The sequence below is a fragment of the Myotis brandtii genome, unplaced genomic scaffold (assembly GCF_000412655.1).
Source record: "Myotis brandtii unplaced genomic scaffold, ASM41265v1 scaffold898, whole genome shotgun sequence".
Lineage (NCBI taxonomy): Eukaryota > Metazoa > Chordata > Mammalia > Chiroptera > Vespertilionidae > Myotis > Myotis brandtii.
In genome coordinates this window covers 1,979,722-1,998,198 of record NW_005371683.1, presented here as the reverse complement: position 1 = coordinate 1,998,198, position 18,477 = coordinate 1,979,722, and the positions used below count along the sequence as shown (strand labels likewise).

The window sequence follows — 18,477 nt, the reverse complement described above, 5'->3', positions numbered from 1 at the left end:
GGCTGTCCAAATATATGCCTAACCAAAAAGGAAAACAGGCTCTGTCGAAATCGTTTGATTATGATATTTATTAAGGGATAAAAGTGTTTTCGTCACTTAGTACTTTAAAAAGCGCAAGCAGTTGAGGTTGTTTCTTCCCGGGTTATGTACGTGAGCTAGAAATTTCAGGCATATAGTTAGACGACTAGGACTGCTCTGTTATGTGTTCAGCGGTGTTGTCCCGGGCGGCAGCATCAGCCTCCGCAGGAAAGGTTCCGGGCAAACACGACTGACAGGAAAGCTGGAAAGGTCAGCCCCCTGGTACTCACCTGTATGTAGCTAGTTATTGTGTATCCGCCTTTACATTTGTAACGATATGCCATTGATCCCCTAGAAATGCGCGACAGTGTTTGTTAGGCCTTTCCCTCAGGCTTTCCCAGGGTTGACCAGGGCACTGAAAAGGAGGTGGAATGAGAGGTGGGCTGAGTACCCCGGAGCGCAGACAGACTGTGATGAGATACACAAAGCAATTAGAGACAGCCAGCTGATGGTAACTAACGAGGAGGCAAATTCTGTACAAACAAGTTTCAACTATGGATGCTGTGGGCTATCACAAAACAACAACTGCGTTGTAGGTCGCTGCAAAAAGCCAGATCACCTGTGTGGGTTTAACGCCAGGAATCCCAGCTCCACCCTTTGGGCAATATTTTATTCTCTGTGCCTCAGTTTTCTTTTATGTAAAATGGAGGAGATAGTAGTACTTACAGAATTATTGTGAAGATTAAATGAGGTGACATATGAAGTACATAGAACAACAAGTGCCCCGTGAATATCAGCTACTATTATTTACAAACTAGCGACCTGGTACATGAATTGAAAGGAAATTAATTAGAAGAAATATTTTTAATATCGCTGTCCGCCCTTTCTGTATAATAGAAGTGTAGACCAAATATGTGATCGACAATGACAGATCGAAACACAGGCGTGTGATTGGCGCCAGCGAGAGCTTTATATGTATCGCGCATGCACAAGTCAACAGCCTTTCATGCGGGAAAAGTTAAACAAGAATAAACTTGTTTAATTAGACCTGCTTTCTGATTTAGCTAAACTTTTCCCAGCCCAGTGAAGCACCCCAACTTCTCTTTCAGGTAATTGTCAGCAACACAGCAGTGAATATCAACCCGACGCAGATTATTATTGTAGATCACACAGGGAGAACAAAGGGTAAAATATTTAACTGCAGCAGTGTTTGACTATATTCTGTGTGGTGTGAAAACCTGAAGTCATTTTCAAGGTCCACCATTTCTTACTTCTTTTCAGTCGGGTCAAGTTTCTAAGCTTTCTAAATCTCCATTTTCTGGCTAATGAAAAGAAAAGGATTCCACGGAGCCTCCTATCTATCTACTCCAGGACTTCTGTGAGGATCAAATGAGATGAGGCATGGGAAAACGATTCACAGACATTTGGTTAAAGTGTAAATGTTTCCACCGGGCTATAAAGCAAGTCATGTTTCTGGGCTGAAGAAACTCCAAGGAGGCTAGTCGCTAGGGAGAGGAAGCCAGGTATTGCTACATGACAGCATTACTGGGCGCCCACAACGACCATTTCCGGGCTGGCCACGGGGTCTCGGCAGCGTCAGCTGTGATTTGATGGGGTGTTGCTGGGGGGTGGGAGTGGTGGTGGTGGGGCCTGTGTCTTACTTGGGGGAAGCTGAGTGTTGCTTTGTTGGCTTCAGGTCTGCGCTGCCCTTTCTCTACAAATGGCCAGTGCACATCACGGCAGCTCCTGCATTGAGTGTCTGCCCCCTGGTGGTCACTGAACATGTCAGATGGGCAAAGGGACACTTAGCATATTGGCCTTTTATATAGATCACTTTCCCCTAAGTTATCTCACTTCTTTAAGGCCATTAAGGTAGATATCAGCCCAATTTGACCAAATGCAGTAATTGAGGCTCAGAGATAGTAGACGATTTGCATTCTTTGACATATCTAAAACATTGCCAAAATGTCATCCAAAAATATTGTACTCCAGCAATGATATATAGGAGTATTTCTCAACACTCTTGTAATCAATTCATTATCATCAGTTCTCACAAACTGACAATTGAATAGATGAATAATGTCATTGTTACATTTGTTTTCATAATGAAGATGAACAATGTTTCACATGTATTTTCCTCTTCTGTGAGGTGGCCTCTTCATATCCGTTGCCTATTTTTTTGGGTAGAGTCTTCATGTTGTAGTATTTTAAAAGCAAGAAATAAGATCAGATTGCTGCTTAAGAAAGAAAACAAGGACAGAGTAGAGTAGGGATTCATTAGAGGAATGGAAAGCAATTAAGAGATTACTGCTGTAATCCTGGGGAGAGACGAGGAAGACCTGACTCAAAGCCACGACAAAGGGAAGAGGGAAGGCAATGCCTTCAAGAGAGATGTAAGAGACAGAACTGATAGAGCAGCGGTTCTCAACCTGTGGGTCTTGACCCCTTTGGGGGTCAAACGACCCTTTCACAGGGGTCGCCTAAGACCATCGGAAAACACATATATAATTACATATTGTTTTTGTGATTAATCACTATGCTTTAATTATGTTCAATTTGTAACAATGAAATTGGGGGTCACCACAACATGAGGAACTGTATTAAAGGGTCGCGGCATTAGGAAGGTTGAGAACCACTGTGATAGAGGGTCAGAAGACTGGCATGACTAAGATGTTTCTAGTTGGGGCGACTCCATTTGCCACAACAGGGAATGCAGGGAAAGGAACAGCTCTGGCAAGGTAGATGAAGAGTCCAGATTGGGACACATTGGGTTTAAGGAGCCTGTCGGAAATCCAAGTGACCATACAGACTTGGAGTTCAAAGAAGAGATCCAAGCTACTGTATTTTATCAATTCTAATATGGACACTTTACCACACTTTAAAATCTCTTGGCTATGAGTTGCCCACACTGTATTCAGAATTGAGCCCCATCTCGCTCCCCACTGTAAAATTCCACTGCAGTGGTCCCAATATTTATCACAATGGTCCATTTTTAACAACTGTCATTCATTTTTCTTTCTTTAACAATCCCACCATCACAGTGGCTTCTGCTTCTTGGAGCCAACCCCTCCTTGGGTGTAGTCATTGAAATGCAGCAAATTATCAAAGTTACACCTCAGGGAAAACTTGGGCCCAGCTGGTCTTCACTCCCCTGCCCCCCAACCCCACATCTTGTGAGCACTTGGCGGCATCCCCGGGCTGCCTGTCCCTTCACCTGCCCTGGCCTGCACCCCTCGCCGCAGCTTCTGGTTCAGCAAGCTCCTCCAAAGCTATTCTTGCAACCCAGGGCAATTTGGTGGGTGACACCAGCTGCCACAGACTCCTCCTTTTGCCTGAATTGGATGGAGGGTCCTACACATGAGGCTCTGCCAGACCCATGGCTGGAAGAGAGATGAAGAAGCTCATTTGCCAGCCTCCTCTTCAACTCAGAGGGCCAGTGGGGAGCGTAATTAGGAAAGGAAAACTGGCTGTGGAATGAGGGGACATGGGAGTTAGTCTTGTCCTTGCCTCCAACTAGCTGTAAACATACACTACAATATACAGATGTTGTATTATAGTTGTACACTTGAAACCTATATAATTAACTAATGTCACCCAATAAACTCAATTAAAAATACATTAACTTTGAAAATAATTTAATTAGCTGCGTTAATACATTTAAAATGTTTCTATTAGGTACTGACAAATTGGTCTTTTGTGGCTATATTCACTTCCCAACAATATAGGAAAGTAGTGCTCATAACCCACACTTATAAAGAGGTTTCTAATATTTATCTTCAGGAATCTGATAGATGGAAATATCTTTTTGGTTTTCATATGCATTCCCCCTGGTTACTAGGTGAGGATAAATATATTTTTCAAATTTTTAATTAGCCAATTTGTTATTTTTTATTGGTTTCTTCATATATTAGGAATATGCTTGTTTTTATCAGTTATATAATTATTCTCTCCAAATTAATGATCTGTCTTAATTTTGCTTTTGGTGTCTTTGGATATATATATGTTCTTTATAATTTCTATCATTTTTCTTTATGGCTTTTGGGTTTCTGATCACAGTCAAAAAAGTTCTCCCTTCCTCCAAACAGTAAATGAACATACTTACACACATTTTTTCCTGGAAGCAGAAAGCATAGTAGTTAGTTGTAGAATGAGAGGTTCTGGAACTGGACTTCTTAGGTTCAAATCCCAGCTCTGGCATTTATCAATTGCATGTCTGTGGTACTTAATATTCTCATCAGTAAAGTGGGGTTCTGGTGAAGGTTAAGTGAATATATCTATGTATCTATATATGTAAATATATAGATAGATATATAATTTAGAATAGTGCCTAGTATATAATAAATATTCAACGTGTATACCATTATCAAGTTCCTTTATAGTTCTCTTTAATATTTAGATCTTTAGTATACTTTTTTGTGTGCATGATTTGAGTCTATTTTTTTCCCAGGTGAATAGCTAGTTTTATAACGTCTATTTTTCCAGATTTGAAATACCACCTTTAGAATATACTAAGGAACAGGCCATCCCTAAGGAAGCCCCTAAGAGACCTCAACCAGTTCAGTGGCCACCCATGATAACTGCACTTCATGGACACCTTGGGATTCAACTAAAGGTAGAAATTTCTAAGCTAAATTGAAGTGTTCAGAAACTTGGTGGACTCTCCCCTTGGAACCCCACCCAATCACAGGACCAGGGAGGCCACCCTAGTTGCCTTACTCAAGTAACAAGCCTGCTGAGCGATGTATTCTTGGAAAAGCATACACAATCTAAAAATGTATACTTATACTATAAGCTATTTTTTCCAAAGTAGTAATTGTTAGAGAGGAAGTTAAGAGAACTCACATGAACTCTATACTACAGCACAGGGTATAGCATGTGAGATGGGGTGTATTTGGCTGTGAAGGGCGGGCTGGGATTAGTGAGAGTTTCACAAGTGTAAGAAGCTCATGTGCATTACATGACTTTTGTGTAGGGGAAGGCAGAGAACCACTGAGATTCAACGTTAGGTTTTCCTTTAAGACAATAAAAAAAAACACATAAGCTGTTTAAGTTGTGCTGCCATCTCCTGGCTGAACTTGTATTGCAGTCAAATCACAAGCAGTTACAGCACAAAGTGATGCAGCCATATAAGCATGAAACAGTAACCCAAACAAGTACACCCTACAGAAGGTGGCGTGCAGCCTGCTGACACTTCCTGGTGACGACAGCTAGTGCCCTTCTGCTGGCAGTGGCCAATGCTGGTGCCTGCCGAGCACTGCCTAACAAGCACATCAGAAGGCGGGTGAGCCTAAATAGAAAATTCAAACATTCCAAATGCAGATGGTCCGGTATGTAGATTCCAGCCCCGGATCCCCTCACAGTGTGATAAAGAAGAGCTAGGCTTGTGCATGAGCTCAGAATGCTGCAAGTTTGTGCTGGAAAGAAGCTGGAGAAACGTGTGTGAACCTAGGAAAGGCTCTGAAAACTAAATTGCTATCACCACGCCTTGCCCCCTCTTCTCCACCGTCCCACCTCCCATTTCCTTGCCCCACTTTCTGGTCGTGCTAATGTCAAGTACCTGGGAATCAAGAGTGATCTATGGGGGAGCAGCATGTTGACCGTATCCACCTCTAAGACAAACTGAAAGACATCTGACTGCAGAGGTCCCCGTGGAACAGGGATAGAATAGGGCGTGTCCTGGTGACACAGGGGAAACAAAAGCCAAACACACATGAACTTAAAACGTTAATGCGGTCTTTATTATACAGCACATCTGCTATTTGTACATCCAAACAAGTATACAGAATACTCTATAAAACCAAACCCAACCCTTCAGAATTACACGAAGCGAAGGCTTATCCCTTAATTGCGTCTCTTAAAAATACGCACAATTAACAGGGTCCTGCTGTAACAATGTGGAAATGTAACAGTGTGGAAGGAGACGGGGAGCACAAGAAAGGAGAGCGAGTAAGGACTGAAGTTTGTGCCAAAGTAATTTCTCTAGTTATTGCACTTTTATCTACACACTTAGTATGTTACACTTTTATTGAACACTGTAATAAACATTAGTGCTTCACAACAAACAAAAATATTACATAAAGACAAAGACAACAAGCTGTCCAGACCGATTTTCTTTTCAACCCTCTGGGGAAGAAGGCCTCCCCAGTGCCAGGTGTTCACAGTCTCTGCCACCATCTCAGCTGGACTGGATGTTAACACAGCAGGTGAAGTTAAAAATAAAACCCTTGTAAGGACAGTAGTGCTACTTGAAACCCCCAAAGGAGTTTGCAATGTAAGTTTCTCAAGGTTATTCCCTCCTTATCTATTAACCCCCACTAGCCCTAACCACCCCACCTCCATATTTAGAAGGATAAACCCTCTCTTTTTTTTTTTCCTCTCTTAAAGAGAAAGTGGGTTATTTGAGCCAGCAAATCCCAAAATCAAGCTTTGAAATCTCAAAGAAGCTCCTCTATTGGCAATGGACTCTGGGAGGGCCATTGAGACCGCTCTGATGCACTGTGGAGTTTGAAGGTCCCTGATTGGGCAGATAGAACACCAAGCATGCCTTCTTGCCAAAGCAAGGCCAGAGGGCGTCTCTATTCCCCCAAGTGCTACTGTGACCACCAATCCCCCTTGGTTTGTCAGTGCTGAATAAAAACCAAGAAATAAAGTGTCATTCAGTGCATGTATCATGTTCTCCGGTAACAAAAAAAAGTTTCCAACACCTTTGACAGCTCAAGCAAAGATGGAAAAAAAAAATGCATTGAAGAGCTGACTGGTACTAGTTGAGAGGTCTACCATGCCCCTATATCGGTGGTAGTAATGTATCCTTTCTTCACTGTTTCCTTGACTTTTAGTGTTAAAAATTAGGAGAAGCTGCTGCCTATGCTCTGTCCCCCTGCAATTGATGTAGTCACAAGTGACTCTTTGGTCTGGGAAGAACCAGCACTTTCCAGAGCTACTCTCTGCAGAGGATCAAGGGGCTAGGGCATCCTGTGGAAACCTCACCCAAGCGAGCATTCCTCCACCCATGACTGACCTTGCTTTGCTGCTGGCTCCTTAGGCACAGGTCAGCCACTCCTGGCTCCAGACGCCATTCTTCCAACTGCTCTGCAGGAAGGTCCCCCACTCAGTTCTGAAGCAACATAAGTGATCAGACTGCAAGGGCATTAAAAATGGCCAGGTGATCCTTTTCGGGCTGGGGGAAACTGCCATAATTAAACTGACTAGAAGAATAGAACACAGGGTAATTACTTCATCTCATCCTTCTCTGTGCTGCCCCCCACCCCCCACTAGCCCAAAGCTAGGAGGTAAAATCTTCAGACTTTGGTCTTGCTGAGCCCTTAACAGCCCAATTGCCACCAAACTTCTTTAATACCTAGTATCTTCCCAAGTAATATACAATACAGTACATTTCACGGCATTCCATTACTTTAATAATAATGGGTGCCAAGGAAAAAGGAATCTGAAATTTGCTAACAATGTTGTAAAACAAAAGCACAGTATACACGTGTTACACATATGTACTCCTGCACTCAGCCTGCTGAGTGTTTAAATAACACCTCCAAGTGTCTACATGGGCCTTTGACAGCCTGAAGACTTTCAGGAATATTCTGCACCTTTTGTCAGAATGCCTTTTTAAAAAAAACTTAGTGAACTGTAACACCATTACACGTCCATTAGCCCTTTTCTCCCCACTCAGGCAAAAAATATGGGGAATCTGCTAGAAAACTGATGTTGGAGAGTTTTTCAGTTTCTCCCTAAGCCACAGGGAGAAATTGAAAGGGACTCTGGGTGGAGGAAAACCTCACCTCCCCTGTCTGAATGGGGGTATGAACTAAGGCTTCCTAAGAATGTTAGGAATGTGGTCTCCATAATGGGAGCACAGACTTCTGATTATAGTCAGAGTTAAAATGACTAGAAAAGGGAACTATATAAAACTTTCTTGAAATTTCTAGAAAAAGGAACTACTATATAAAGCTTTCTTGAAATGCCATACAGAACAAGACTTATACAGATTTTCCATCAAGTAGAGACTACTCGCCTCTACTTTTTAAACTTGAAACATGGCTTCCTGGAAGGCCCATCATAGTCCCCGGAAGGGCAACGAGTTAATGCTGACAAGAATAGAGTTATTTGAAGTAAATAATTGTTAAAAATTCTAAGAGATACACTGAACATTCCACCAAACAAGGCTGGAGCCTATAGGACCCAAAGACACTGGGTCAGTCAACCTGTCATTTGCAAGTCAAAAGGTTTTTAGGACTCTATTATGGGTTTCTAAGGGGCTACAAGTGCTCAAGGGGCTACTATACTCATACATGTCATAATCAGAGCCCAGGAGAGCCAGAATTAAAAACTGAACTTTAAAAGTTATATGAGCCCGGCTGGTGTTGCTCAGTGGTTGAGCGTCAACCTATGAACCAGGAGGTCACAGTTCGATTCCTGGTCAGGGCACATGCTCAGGCTGTGGGCTTGATCCCTAGTGGGGGGCATGTAGGAGGCAGCTGCTCAATGATTCTTTCTCATTATTGATGTTTCTATCTCTCTCTCCCTCTCCTTTCCTCTGAAATCAATAAAAAAATATTTTTTAAAGTTATATGAAAAATTTTTGTAGACTCCATGTATACCGTTAATGTTTGAGAGATGGACACTCTGTGACAACCCTAGAAAATTCCAGAAGCGAACCTGCCCATTATCTTACACACCTACTCAGGGACCTGTTTCCCAGTTTGGGACTAGGCACAGGGTCAGACCACAGTGCTTGGAGCTTAGGAAGATGGAGAAGTTACTCACTCCACTGTCCATTCCCTCACCTACCTCTTTTTCTAAATCGAAAGGACTATTTGAATAGTTGAGGGAGGCTTGAAATGAAGATCTGAGATGCACCAATGTTTAAATTGTTCCCCTTCCTTTGACTGGCATAAGAATTTCTCTTCTGATGTACACTTTGTGGCAAACTCTCCCAAAGACCACCACCCACCTTCTGAATGCAAGGTTAGTGCCTCCCCAGGCACTAACACCCAGGGGTAAGGGGCACACACGGAACTACAAAAAGTGTTCTTCTCTTCCATCTGGTTCTTTTCTGCTAACATTTAAAATAAGGAAAAAAGAAGGGACAAGTGGCAGAAGAAACCATGGTTAAAAAGCTCAACGATCAAGTTTGAAAACATCAGTGTGTTAGATTCAAACTCAAAAGGAAGAGTTTCTGGGGTTTTTTTAAGTTTTAAAAAACAAGCTGGTATCCGTCTAGTGGGTTTGTATGGAGACCCACGGCCTCCAGATCACTGTCCACTTCTCAGGCTCACCAAATACTTCACACTGAGTCAATTTTATTCAGACACTCACCCCTAAGTATCATGTTAACTGGCGCTTCCTCATCTTGAGGACGAAAAGAGAAAAAAAATGAAGACCCAAGGGTAGAAGAGATTCTGTTTTAGGAGTAGCGGTAACTCAAACTCCAATAGCTCGCGCACACGCACGCACACACTTTTGTCTTTGTGGCCTCTTGGTGATGTAACTGTGAAGTACTCTCCCAGAAGTCAGGGCTATGTGGTCCTGTAAGTGTAAACACACTGGCATTGGAAGGAACAGAGAGCTTTGTTTCTAGCGTTATCGCTGGGGCCTCTGGCTATTGCAACCGGAGATCTCTGGGTCTCAGTATCCGCACGTTACGTTTTTGCGCCTATGTTTTCACAATTCCAGAACCGAGCTTACATTTTCTAATGGTTCTGACAAGTGGATAGAACCAAACTATCCCTAGCTAATGCCAAAACTATGAAAATTATAGTTTTTAATACTATTGCCAATGCAGTGTCCCACTTGTCTTAGAAACATACAGTGAAACGGACAATGGTAACATTTACCTCCTTTTCAGTTCTGAGGCCAGAACATTGCTTTCTTCAGCCTTTTACCCATGTCCTAGACAATCTTTTGCTAAAGAAATAGCTGAGGCATCAGTGAACTGCTGAATATGCTCAGCCATTCGGACAGCACTATCCAGGAGTCACCTCTGCCTGGGGAGGTTTCAAGCTGCCCAGCAAGCATCAGTTCCCCTGGGAGCTCTCTTAAAAAACAACTGTCAAATTCTTCCCATGGCCAAAAAGTGGGGGAAGGAAAGAAATAAAGAGTAAAAGAGAAAGGTCTTTGCTTTCAAGTAGAATCATCTAGCCCTCTGTTTGGCTGCTCAGAATTGGACTTGCATAGCCGGTCCATGATGCCCTGGAGCATGGGCTGGACAATGCCCAAGAGAGGTCTCTGAGAGGGGTCGCCATCCCAACACGCTTCCATCAGCTGCCAGCACTCCTCATCAAACACAGGAAGGCGTTCGGGGCGGGCCCCTAGAGAAAGGAGCATGGAAATAAGACCAGAGTTAGTGAGAGGGCGACCAATACAACAAACAGGCATGCTCAGCTCTCAGGCTGATGACCCAGTTGGGGCTCAGGATGCTCAAGAATGCAATAAGCTTTGACTTCAACTGCAAACACCTAGGTTGGAACCTAATAGTAACAGTGATGGTAAACTGGAACACACTGGCATAGCAAGTTGAAGAGTTGGAAATTTTAAAGAAAAGCCTTTTTGAGATAGTTTCGTAACGTGTTGCCTGATGGGAGGCCCTGCTGCAGTGCCTGGTCTCAGTCTGCTATTAACAGGGGAGTTTGAACAAAGTAGGGCTTGTGGCTCTTACCTCTCCGCACATTGTTCCAGAGATGGTCTTTGCTGGCACACCTCTCAAATGCCTCAGGGAGCTTGACAGAGCCTGAGCAGATATACCAGAAAAGAATGCCAAAAGCGTAGACATCCACGGAATTATCATACTTCCCTACAGCAAGAAGGGGTGACACACAGTGAGCCAGGGAGAGACATCAATAGCATCACCACTAACTTGCACCTGCAGAGGTCTTTACACACTTTTTTCTAAAGCTTTTAGCATCCATTATCTCTCATAACAATCCTGTTAGGCAGGACACATTCATAATGCCCATTTTATAATAAAAAGAACTATGGCAGTGAAGGCTAAAGCTAGGTATTAAGAGACCCAAGACTAGAACTTGACAAAGGAGAAGGAAAACATGCCTTTTATTTTAATGGGACAGTCAAAAAGATTAAGGTCATATTAGGGAAATAAAGTTAGAAATACAGGTGGGTGGGCAAGTTGGAACCAGAGTATAAAGATTTTTATAGGCAGACAGAAGAATCAGGAGTCAGTGGACAACAGAAGTCATTTATGCTTCAGAGCAGTAGACGACATGAAGAAAAGTATTTTAGAAAGATTATTCTGACAGCAACAGAATGGACTGCAGTAGAAACAATCCAAAGAATTTAAATACGAAGTAGCCAAAAAAACATGATAGCAGGGGAAACAGAAATTTAATTTTTTTTCTTTAGTTTTGAACTTTATTTATATAGAACCATATCATACGTGCGGTGCTGTATTTGGCTTCTTTGAGTTATTGTTTTATTTGTGAAATTAATCCATGTTTTACTAGATGTATTTCACTTTCATTGAGATTCAGTATTCCAATGATTCTCTCACAATTTAGGTATCTGTTTTATATTAATAGACATCTAAATGGTTTATTTCTAGTTTGGCTTAGAGCTTCTATTACTTGGTTCTGCAGAAATTTAATTTTAAAAAGTAAGTCTAGAGAAAGAAAAAGGATGACTGTGAACTTTGTTCGATGTGGGCAGGACTATAGCCCTCCAGCTAAGTCCTAATTCTTATGTGGATCACTCAGTGAAGGGCTGGGGGAGGATTTGTGCACGAGGCTGATGAGAGGATTCAGATATATTGCTAATTTAACTCCTACCAATGCCACTAAGTAATCTGTGATTACCTTCCATTTTCCCCAACAATCATACAACCCCTCCTCATCTACTCAGGATCAAACCTTGGAGTGATTGTTTCTGTTCATCACTCATATCAACTTTTAAAAAACTTGCCCATTCCTCCTCTGAATTATCTTAAATCTGTCACTGTTTTTTGTTTCAGCACAACCTAATCATGAAGACAGCCTCCATTTCCCTATGTTGGTTCTTGCCACTCAAGTTCCCTCTACCTACTGCTGCTAAGCTAATCTTCCATAAACATTTTTCATTCCTTACCTGCTCAAGAGTGCAATAGCACCTTACTTCTTCAACATTAATTCTTCACTCCTCTGTGTGAATTTCAAGCTCATTGCATTTTCTCTCCAACTTGGTTTGCTAGTATTCCCCAAATGGATTTCTTTCCTGTCATGCTTATTTCTATTCTGCATTTTTCCCTATTTTCCATTCCTCAGCTTCCAGAATTTCTTTCTTTCATGATACATGGTTAGATACTAGAAACAGAAAGACCTCGATTCCACTTCTAGTTCCATGACTTGCTAGCTCAGTGTCCTGGGTGGATTCTTTAGCAATCTGGCCTTGACCTAACTTTATCCATAATATAGACACAAAAATGCATCAATATCACTGCAGAATTCTAGTGAGGATTAAATGGAATAAAATATATGAAAAATATATGCTGCCTAGCTCAAAGAATATACTTAATAAATATGAATTCCTTTCCCACTTACCAATTTTTCCAGATCAGACTCAAGCTCTAACTAAAATATTACCTCTACCACAAAACTATCAGACATTTCAACCTTCATTTATCCCTTTTCTGAATACCAACATTACATCATGTAGCATTTAAGTTAGCACTTTATCACATGTTGTCTTATACTGCCCTCTTAGTTATTTTACCTGTTAGTATATCTCTGCTATCTATAAGTTCTTTAATGATAGGCAACAACTCCTAACATAGTATAGGAGTTATTCAATCCATTCCTTATGATTAAATAATTGGTTATTATGGCAGTTATGGCCCAGAGAGACATCCAAAAGAATAGTTGGCGACTCCTATTTGCACTTTTCTTTCTGGCCCCTTTTCCTCTTTACTTTCCCCCCACTTGTCTTAGTTTTTCCTGTTCTCCTTTCTCCCTTGCCTGTGCTGGATCTGCCAGGACTACTTGTGGACACTGCCCATAGTTCAAAGGGTAGCACTCAGGTCAGAGTACAGAGCCCCATCTAAACCCACTCCCTGCCCTCCAGCTTACCTGTGAAAAGTTCAGGGGCCATATGGATTGGCGTCCCCACAATGCTGCCTGACATCATGGCCTCTGGCTTACAGAATCCTAAGTCAGTGATCTTGGCTCGGTTCTGCTTGTCCAACTGCCAACAAAACAGGGTAAGAGTCACCCTGTGTCTGATCCTGCACAGAGCATTCAGCTCAGCTGCATCCCAAACTCGCAAGTAGGTGTCTACCTCATAGCAGTACTTAACCAATCCTGCCTCCTGCCTCCGTCTCCAGATTCATTCCCAAGAGTATCTTCTCCCCAGACTGTAAGCAACCTGATGGGGGGACTGCCTTTTTCATCTTGGGGTTCCCAGCACTTAGCATAGTGCCCCGCACTTTCAGGAGCTTGACAAATCTTGGAAGAATGAATAAGTGAAGAACACTGTGGAAAGTATTTCAGTTCCTGATTATTATCCTCTGACCTCCAGGCACCAGGGAACAAAGCTTCTAAGTAAGAACACTGAGGTCCTCTGGGCAGCTGAAGGAAGTTTCTGGAATTCTCTGTAGTTTCCTTTCCTAAAGGTCCAAGAGAATAAACCTGTGTCTGATTTGGTAATTGAGAAGCCTCTTAGATTTCAGCCTATAATTTTAAGAAGATCTTTCATTTCCCCCAAATTGCTATGTCTTTACACATCATTTAAGTGATGCCAGAGACAACCCAAGAATAATCCAATCTGTTCTTGAGAGGAGTATGTCAAAAGATTCTTTGTAATTTAGATAAGAGTCTCATGACATTTTAAGGAGCATTTACCCATCTCAGTCCAGTATTTCTGATCAAACCCTAAGCAATAACAAGACTTGGAATCCTTAAAAATATCACTGTCACAAAGCAAAAATGGCAGAAGAACTATTCTAGATTAAAGGAGGCTAAAGAAATATGACAACAAAATGCACTGTATGATCCTTGGCTTGGATCTTGGATCAAATAAATAGACTGTATGTGAGATAATGGGACATACTTGGGACAACTGGAAAATGTTAATACAGACAGTATATTAACTAATAGTATATCAATGTTAAATTGCTTGGGTGTGATAATGGCATTTTAAAAAATATATTTTTATTGATTTCTGAGAGGAAGAGAGAGGGAAAGATAGAACATCAATGATGAGAGAGAATCATTGATCAGCTGCCTCCTGCACACCCCACACTGGGGATCGAGCCTGCAACCAATCATGTGCCCTGACCGGGAATCGAACAATGACCTCCTGGTTCATAGGTCAATGCTCAACCACTGAGCCATGCCAGTGGGCATGATATGGCATTTTAATTACATAGAAGATGTCCCTTTTTTTTTTTTTTAGGAGATACAAGCTGAAGTACAGGCATACCTCAGAGATATTGCAGGTACGGTTCCAGAACACTTCTATAAAGCCAATATAATATTGCAATAAAGCAAGTCACATGAAGTTTTTGGTTTCCCAGTGCACATGGAAGTTATTTTTATATTATACTGTAAGTCTGTTAAGTGTGCAATAGCAATATATCTTTTAAAAAACAAGGTATGTAGATTAATTAAAAAATACTTTATTGGTAAAAAATGCTAACCATCAGGATGCGAGCTTTGGCCTCAGACTGATGGTGGCAGTAGTGCAGATGGGCTGGGCAGGGACCATGGCAGTAGCGGCAGAGGTGGCAGGGGCGGGGTGGCTGGTGGTAGAGGAGGCTGCAGTCTTTAGGGAACTGTAGGTGGAGGCATGGTTCAGGCCAGCAGCGAGGAGGCCTGAGGGGCACTTTGGGTGTCACATGACAGCTTTGAGAGCTTTGCATAGGAGTGAACAACCAGCCCTACTTCTGTGAGAGTGGTCACCGCTGCAGGGAGCCTGGCTGCTGCACCTACTACTACGAGCTCTGGTGGTTCTGGCCGCTCTGGACTGTCCTCATCCTCTTTAACTACTGTTGCACATTCCGTCATCCACGAGCTAAACTCTGGCTGCAGCAACAGCAGCGGCAGCATGAGATCAACTTGTTGGCCCACCACGGAGCATGCCACAGAGCATAACACGGAGCTGGCCCTGTTCCTACCAGTTCACTGCTTGACCTTCGCCTCCTCAGTGCCTTCAAGCCCCCCAGCCTATGAGGATGTGGTTCACCTCCCAGTCACACCACCTCCTTACACTACCATCCAGGGTGCCCCTTGACTGTTCCCAGGGAATGACTGCGGCTCCTCTACTACTAGCTGCCCTGCCCACTGCAAAGGAGCAAACACGAAAGGTGTTTCTTCCCCCCAGAGTGCCCCCCTCATCAGCAGAGGGAGCCTGGGGCATGGATTGAGCCCTGCCCCCATATCCTGACACTATTACCAGCTGACTGGTGACTTGGGTATGGAACTCTGCCCTTATCCTGACTCCCGCACGGGTGAGTCAGTCAAGGAGGCTAGGGCTAGATCTGGGGACCACGTCCCTTGTACATTGCCCCTAGATCCCATACCCCAAGTTTCTTCTGTGGGGCTGGTCCCAACTCCCTGAGTTCTCCTCGGGCTCTCCCTGCCCTCCCAGAATTTGTCTGAAAGGGCTGGAGTCCTGAGGAGAGGGGCTGTGCTGGAAGGACTGTGCTAGCTCTACCTCCAATGACATGCACAGGAGCCTATGATCTCACTGAAGAGATATGAACAACAGCAAAAAATGCTAACCATCATCTGAGACTTCAGTGAGCTGTAATCTTTTTGCTGGTGCAGGGTCTTGCCTCAATGTTGATAGCTGCTGATTGATCAGGGTGGTGGCTGCAGCAATTTCTTAAAACAACAATGACGTTTGCTGCATCAATTGATTCTTCTTTTCACTAACAATTTCTCTGTAGCATGTGATGCTGTTTGATAGCATTTACCCACCGTGGAACTGTTTTCACAATTCAAGTCAGTCCTCTCAAACCCTGCTGCTGCTTTAACAACTACGTTTATGTAACATTCTAAATCCTTTGTTGTCATTTCAACAATCCACTTTCTTTGCTCATCCATAGGAAGAAATTCCTCATTCATTAACGTCTTATCATGAGATTGTAGCAATTCTGTCACATCTTTGGGCTCCATTTCTAAAGCCTCCACTGAAACTTTGAACCCCTTTGAAGACATCCATGAGAACTGGAATCAGCTTCTTTCAAACGCCCTGTTAATGTTGATATTTTGACCTCTTCCCATGCATCACAAATGTTCTCAATGGCATCTATAATAGTGAATCCTTTCTAGAAGGTTTTCAATTTACTTTGCCCAGATCCACCAGAGGAATCACTATCTATGGCAGCTGTAGCCTCACAAAATGTATCCCTTAAATAATAAGACTTGAAAGTCAAAATTATTCCTTGTTCCATCGGTTACAGAATGGATGTTTTGTTAGCAGGTATGAAAACAACATTAATCTCCTTATACATCTCCATCAGAGCTCTTGGATAACCAGGAACATGTCACTGAACAGTAATATTTTAAAAGGAATCTTTTTTTCTGAGCAGTAGGTCTCAACAGTGGGCTTAAAATATTCAGCCAACATGTTGTAAACAGATGTGCTGTCATCCAGGCTTTGTGGTTCCACTTATAGAGCACAGGCAGAATAGATTTAGTGTGATTCTTAAGGGCTCTAGGATTTCCAGAATGGTAAATGATCAGTGGCTTCAACTTGAAGTCACCAGCTGCATTAGCCCCTAACAAGAGAGTAAGCCTGTCCTTTGAACCTTTGAAGCCAGCCATGATCTTCTCTAGCGGAGAACCTCATAGATGGCCTCATCTTCCAATAGAAGGCTGTTTCATGTACATTGAAAATCTGTTGTTCAGTGTAGCCACCTTCATTCATTATCTTAACTAGATCTTCTGGACAACGTGCTGCGGCTGCTACATCAGCACTTGCTGCTTCAGAGTTTTTCCTTAAACCCTGTGAACCTACCTGGGCTAGCTTCAAACTTTTTGTCTGCAGCTTCCTCACCTCTCTCAGCCTTGAAAAGAACTGGAAAGAACTAGGGCCTTGCTCTGGATTAGGCTTTGACTTAAGGAAATGTGGCTGGTTTAATCTTCCATCCAGACCTCTAGACCATTCTCCTCATCAGCAATAGGCTGTTTTGCTTTCTTAGTATATGTGTGTTCACTGGGCCGCACTTTTCCATTCCTTCGAGAACTTTTCCTTTGCATTCACAACTTGACTAACCAGCACAAGAGGCCCAGCTTTTGGCCTCTTGACTTCCGACGTGCCTTCCTCACTGAGCTTAATCATTTCTAGCTTTTAATTTAAAGTGAGAGATGGGTGATGTTTCCTTTCACCTGAACACTTTGAGGTCATTGTGAGGTTATTAATTGGCCTAATTTCAACATTGTTGTGTGTCAGGGAATCAGTAGAGCAGTCAAAACACACACATTTAATAATTGTTTGTCACCATATATGGGTGTGGCTTGTGGCGCCCCAAGACGATTTCAATAGTAACATCCAAGGTCATTAATCACAAATCACCATAACAAATATAACAACAAAAATTACCAAAATGTGACACAGCAACATGAAGCGAGCAAATGCTATTGGAAAAAAGGCACCAGTACACTTGTTTAAGGCAAAGTTGTCACAAACCTTCGATTTATAAAAAACACAGTATCTGTGAAGTGTGTTGAGCAAAGCACAATAAAACAAGGTATATCTATATTTAGGAATGACAGGTTATCTGCAATTTATTTTCATAAGAAAAGTGTGTGTGTGTGTAGAGACCACTAGGAAAATAAAGAATATGAATCTGGGTGAACAGTATATAGGCTTTCATTGCACTGCTCTTTTAATTTTTCTGTAAGTTTAAATGTTTTCAAGTGTTGGGAGAAAAAAAACCTAAAGCAATATGAACTGGGTCTCTGATGCAAGTCCCCCCTCAACGTTAAGTCCAAAATACCACCCAACTACTCTGCTATTAACTCTACTACTTCCCCTCCAGTCTTCTCCTAGAAAGACCACTTGACCCAGAGGCAGCACGTTCTGCTGGAGAAGCAGCTCTTCCTTACCAGCACGTTTTTCAGTTTGATATCACGGTGGACGAGTCCCTGGCTGTGCAGGAAGCGGATTCCTTCCACCACATCTAGTGCTATCTGCAAACGTGTCTTCAAGGTCAGCCCAGCCTTGGGGAAACAAAAGCTTATTTGTCACTAGCAAGACAACTTGTCAATCCAATCTGCTTACACCAACGAAGAGTTCCTTGTGTGGGGTCTGAAAGACTGGCTGCACTGGGGTATACAAGGACAGAAAAGTGGATGGAAAAAAGGGGGAAGAGGAAATCAGTTAGGAGAGGGAAGTAAAGAAAAAGCAAAGAAGGGCAAGCTATGCAGGCCAGAGAGAATCCCTTGGAGGCTGCACTTCAGCTGGATAATCCCCACATGTGACTAGGAGAGGTGCAACCAAATGATTAGAGCCATGAGCTCA

The 18,477-nt window shown here is 42.6% G+C and overlaps 1 protein-coding gene and 1 pseudogene across 1 annotated transcript in view; one reads left to right on the top strand and one right to left on the bottom strand.

Moving 5' to 3' along the window:
- Nucleotides 1-9,075: 9,075 nt before the first annotated feature.
- Nucleotides 9,076-18,477, bottom strand: part of DSTYK (dual serine/threonine and tyrosine protein kinase) — a 49,924-nt gene continuing 40,522 nt past the window's right edge. Inside the window, exons 11-14 of the mRNA XM_014532503.1 lie at nucleotides 18,063-18,176; nucleotides 13,080-13,194; nucleotides 10,685-10,819; nucleotides 9,076-10,337 (exon numbers count right to left, since the gene is read on the bottom strand). Coding sequence (XP_014387989.1) covers nucleotides 10,150-10,337; nucleotides 10,685-10,819; nucleotides 13,080-13,194; nucleotides 18,063-18,176 — 552 coding nt within the window. The 3' untranslated portion in view covers nucleotides 9,076-10,149. The remainder of the gene's footprint in view (nucleotides 10,338-10,684; nucleotides 10,820-13,079; nucleotides 13,195-18,062; nucleotides 18,177-18,477) is intronic.
- LOC102257599 lies at nucleotides 14,714-17,766 on the top strand (annotated as a pseudogene).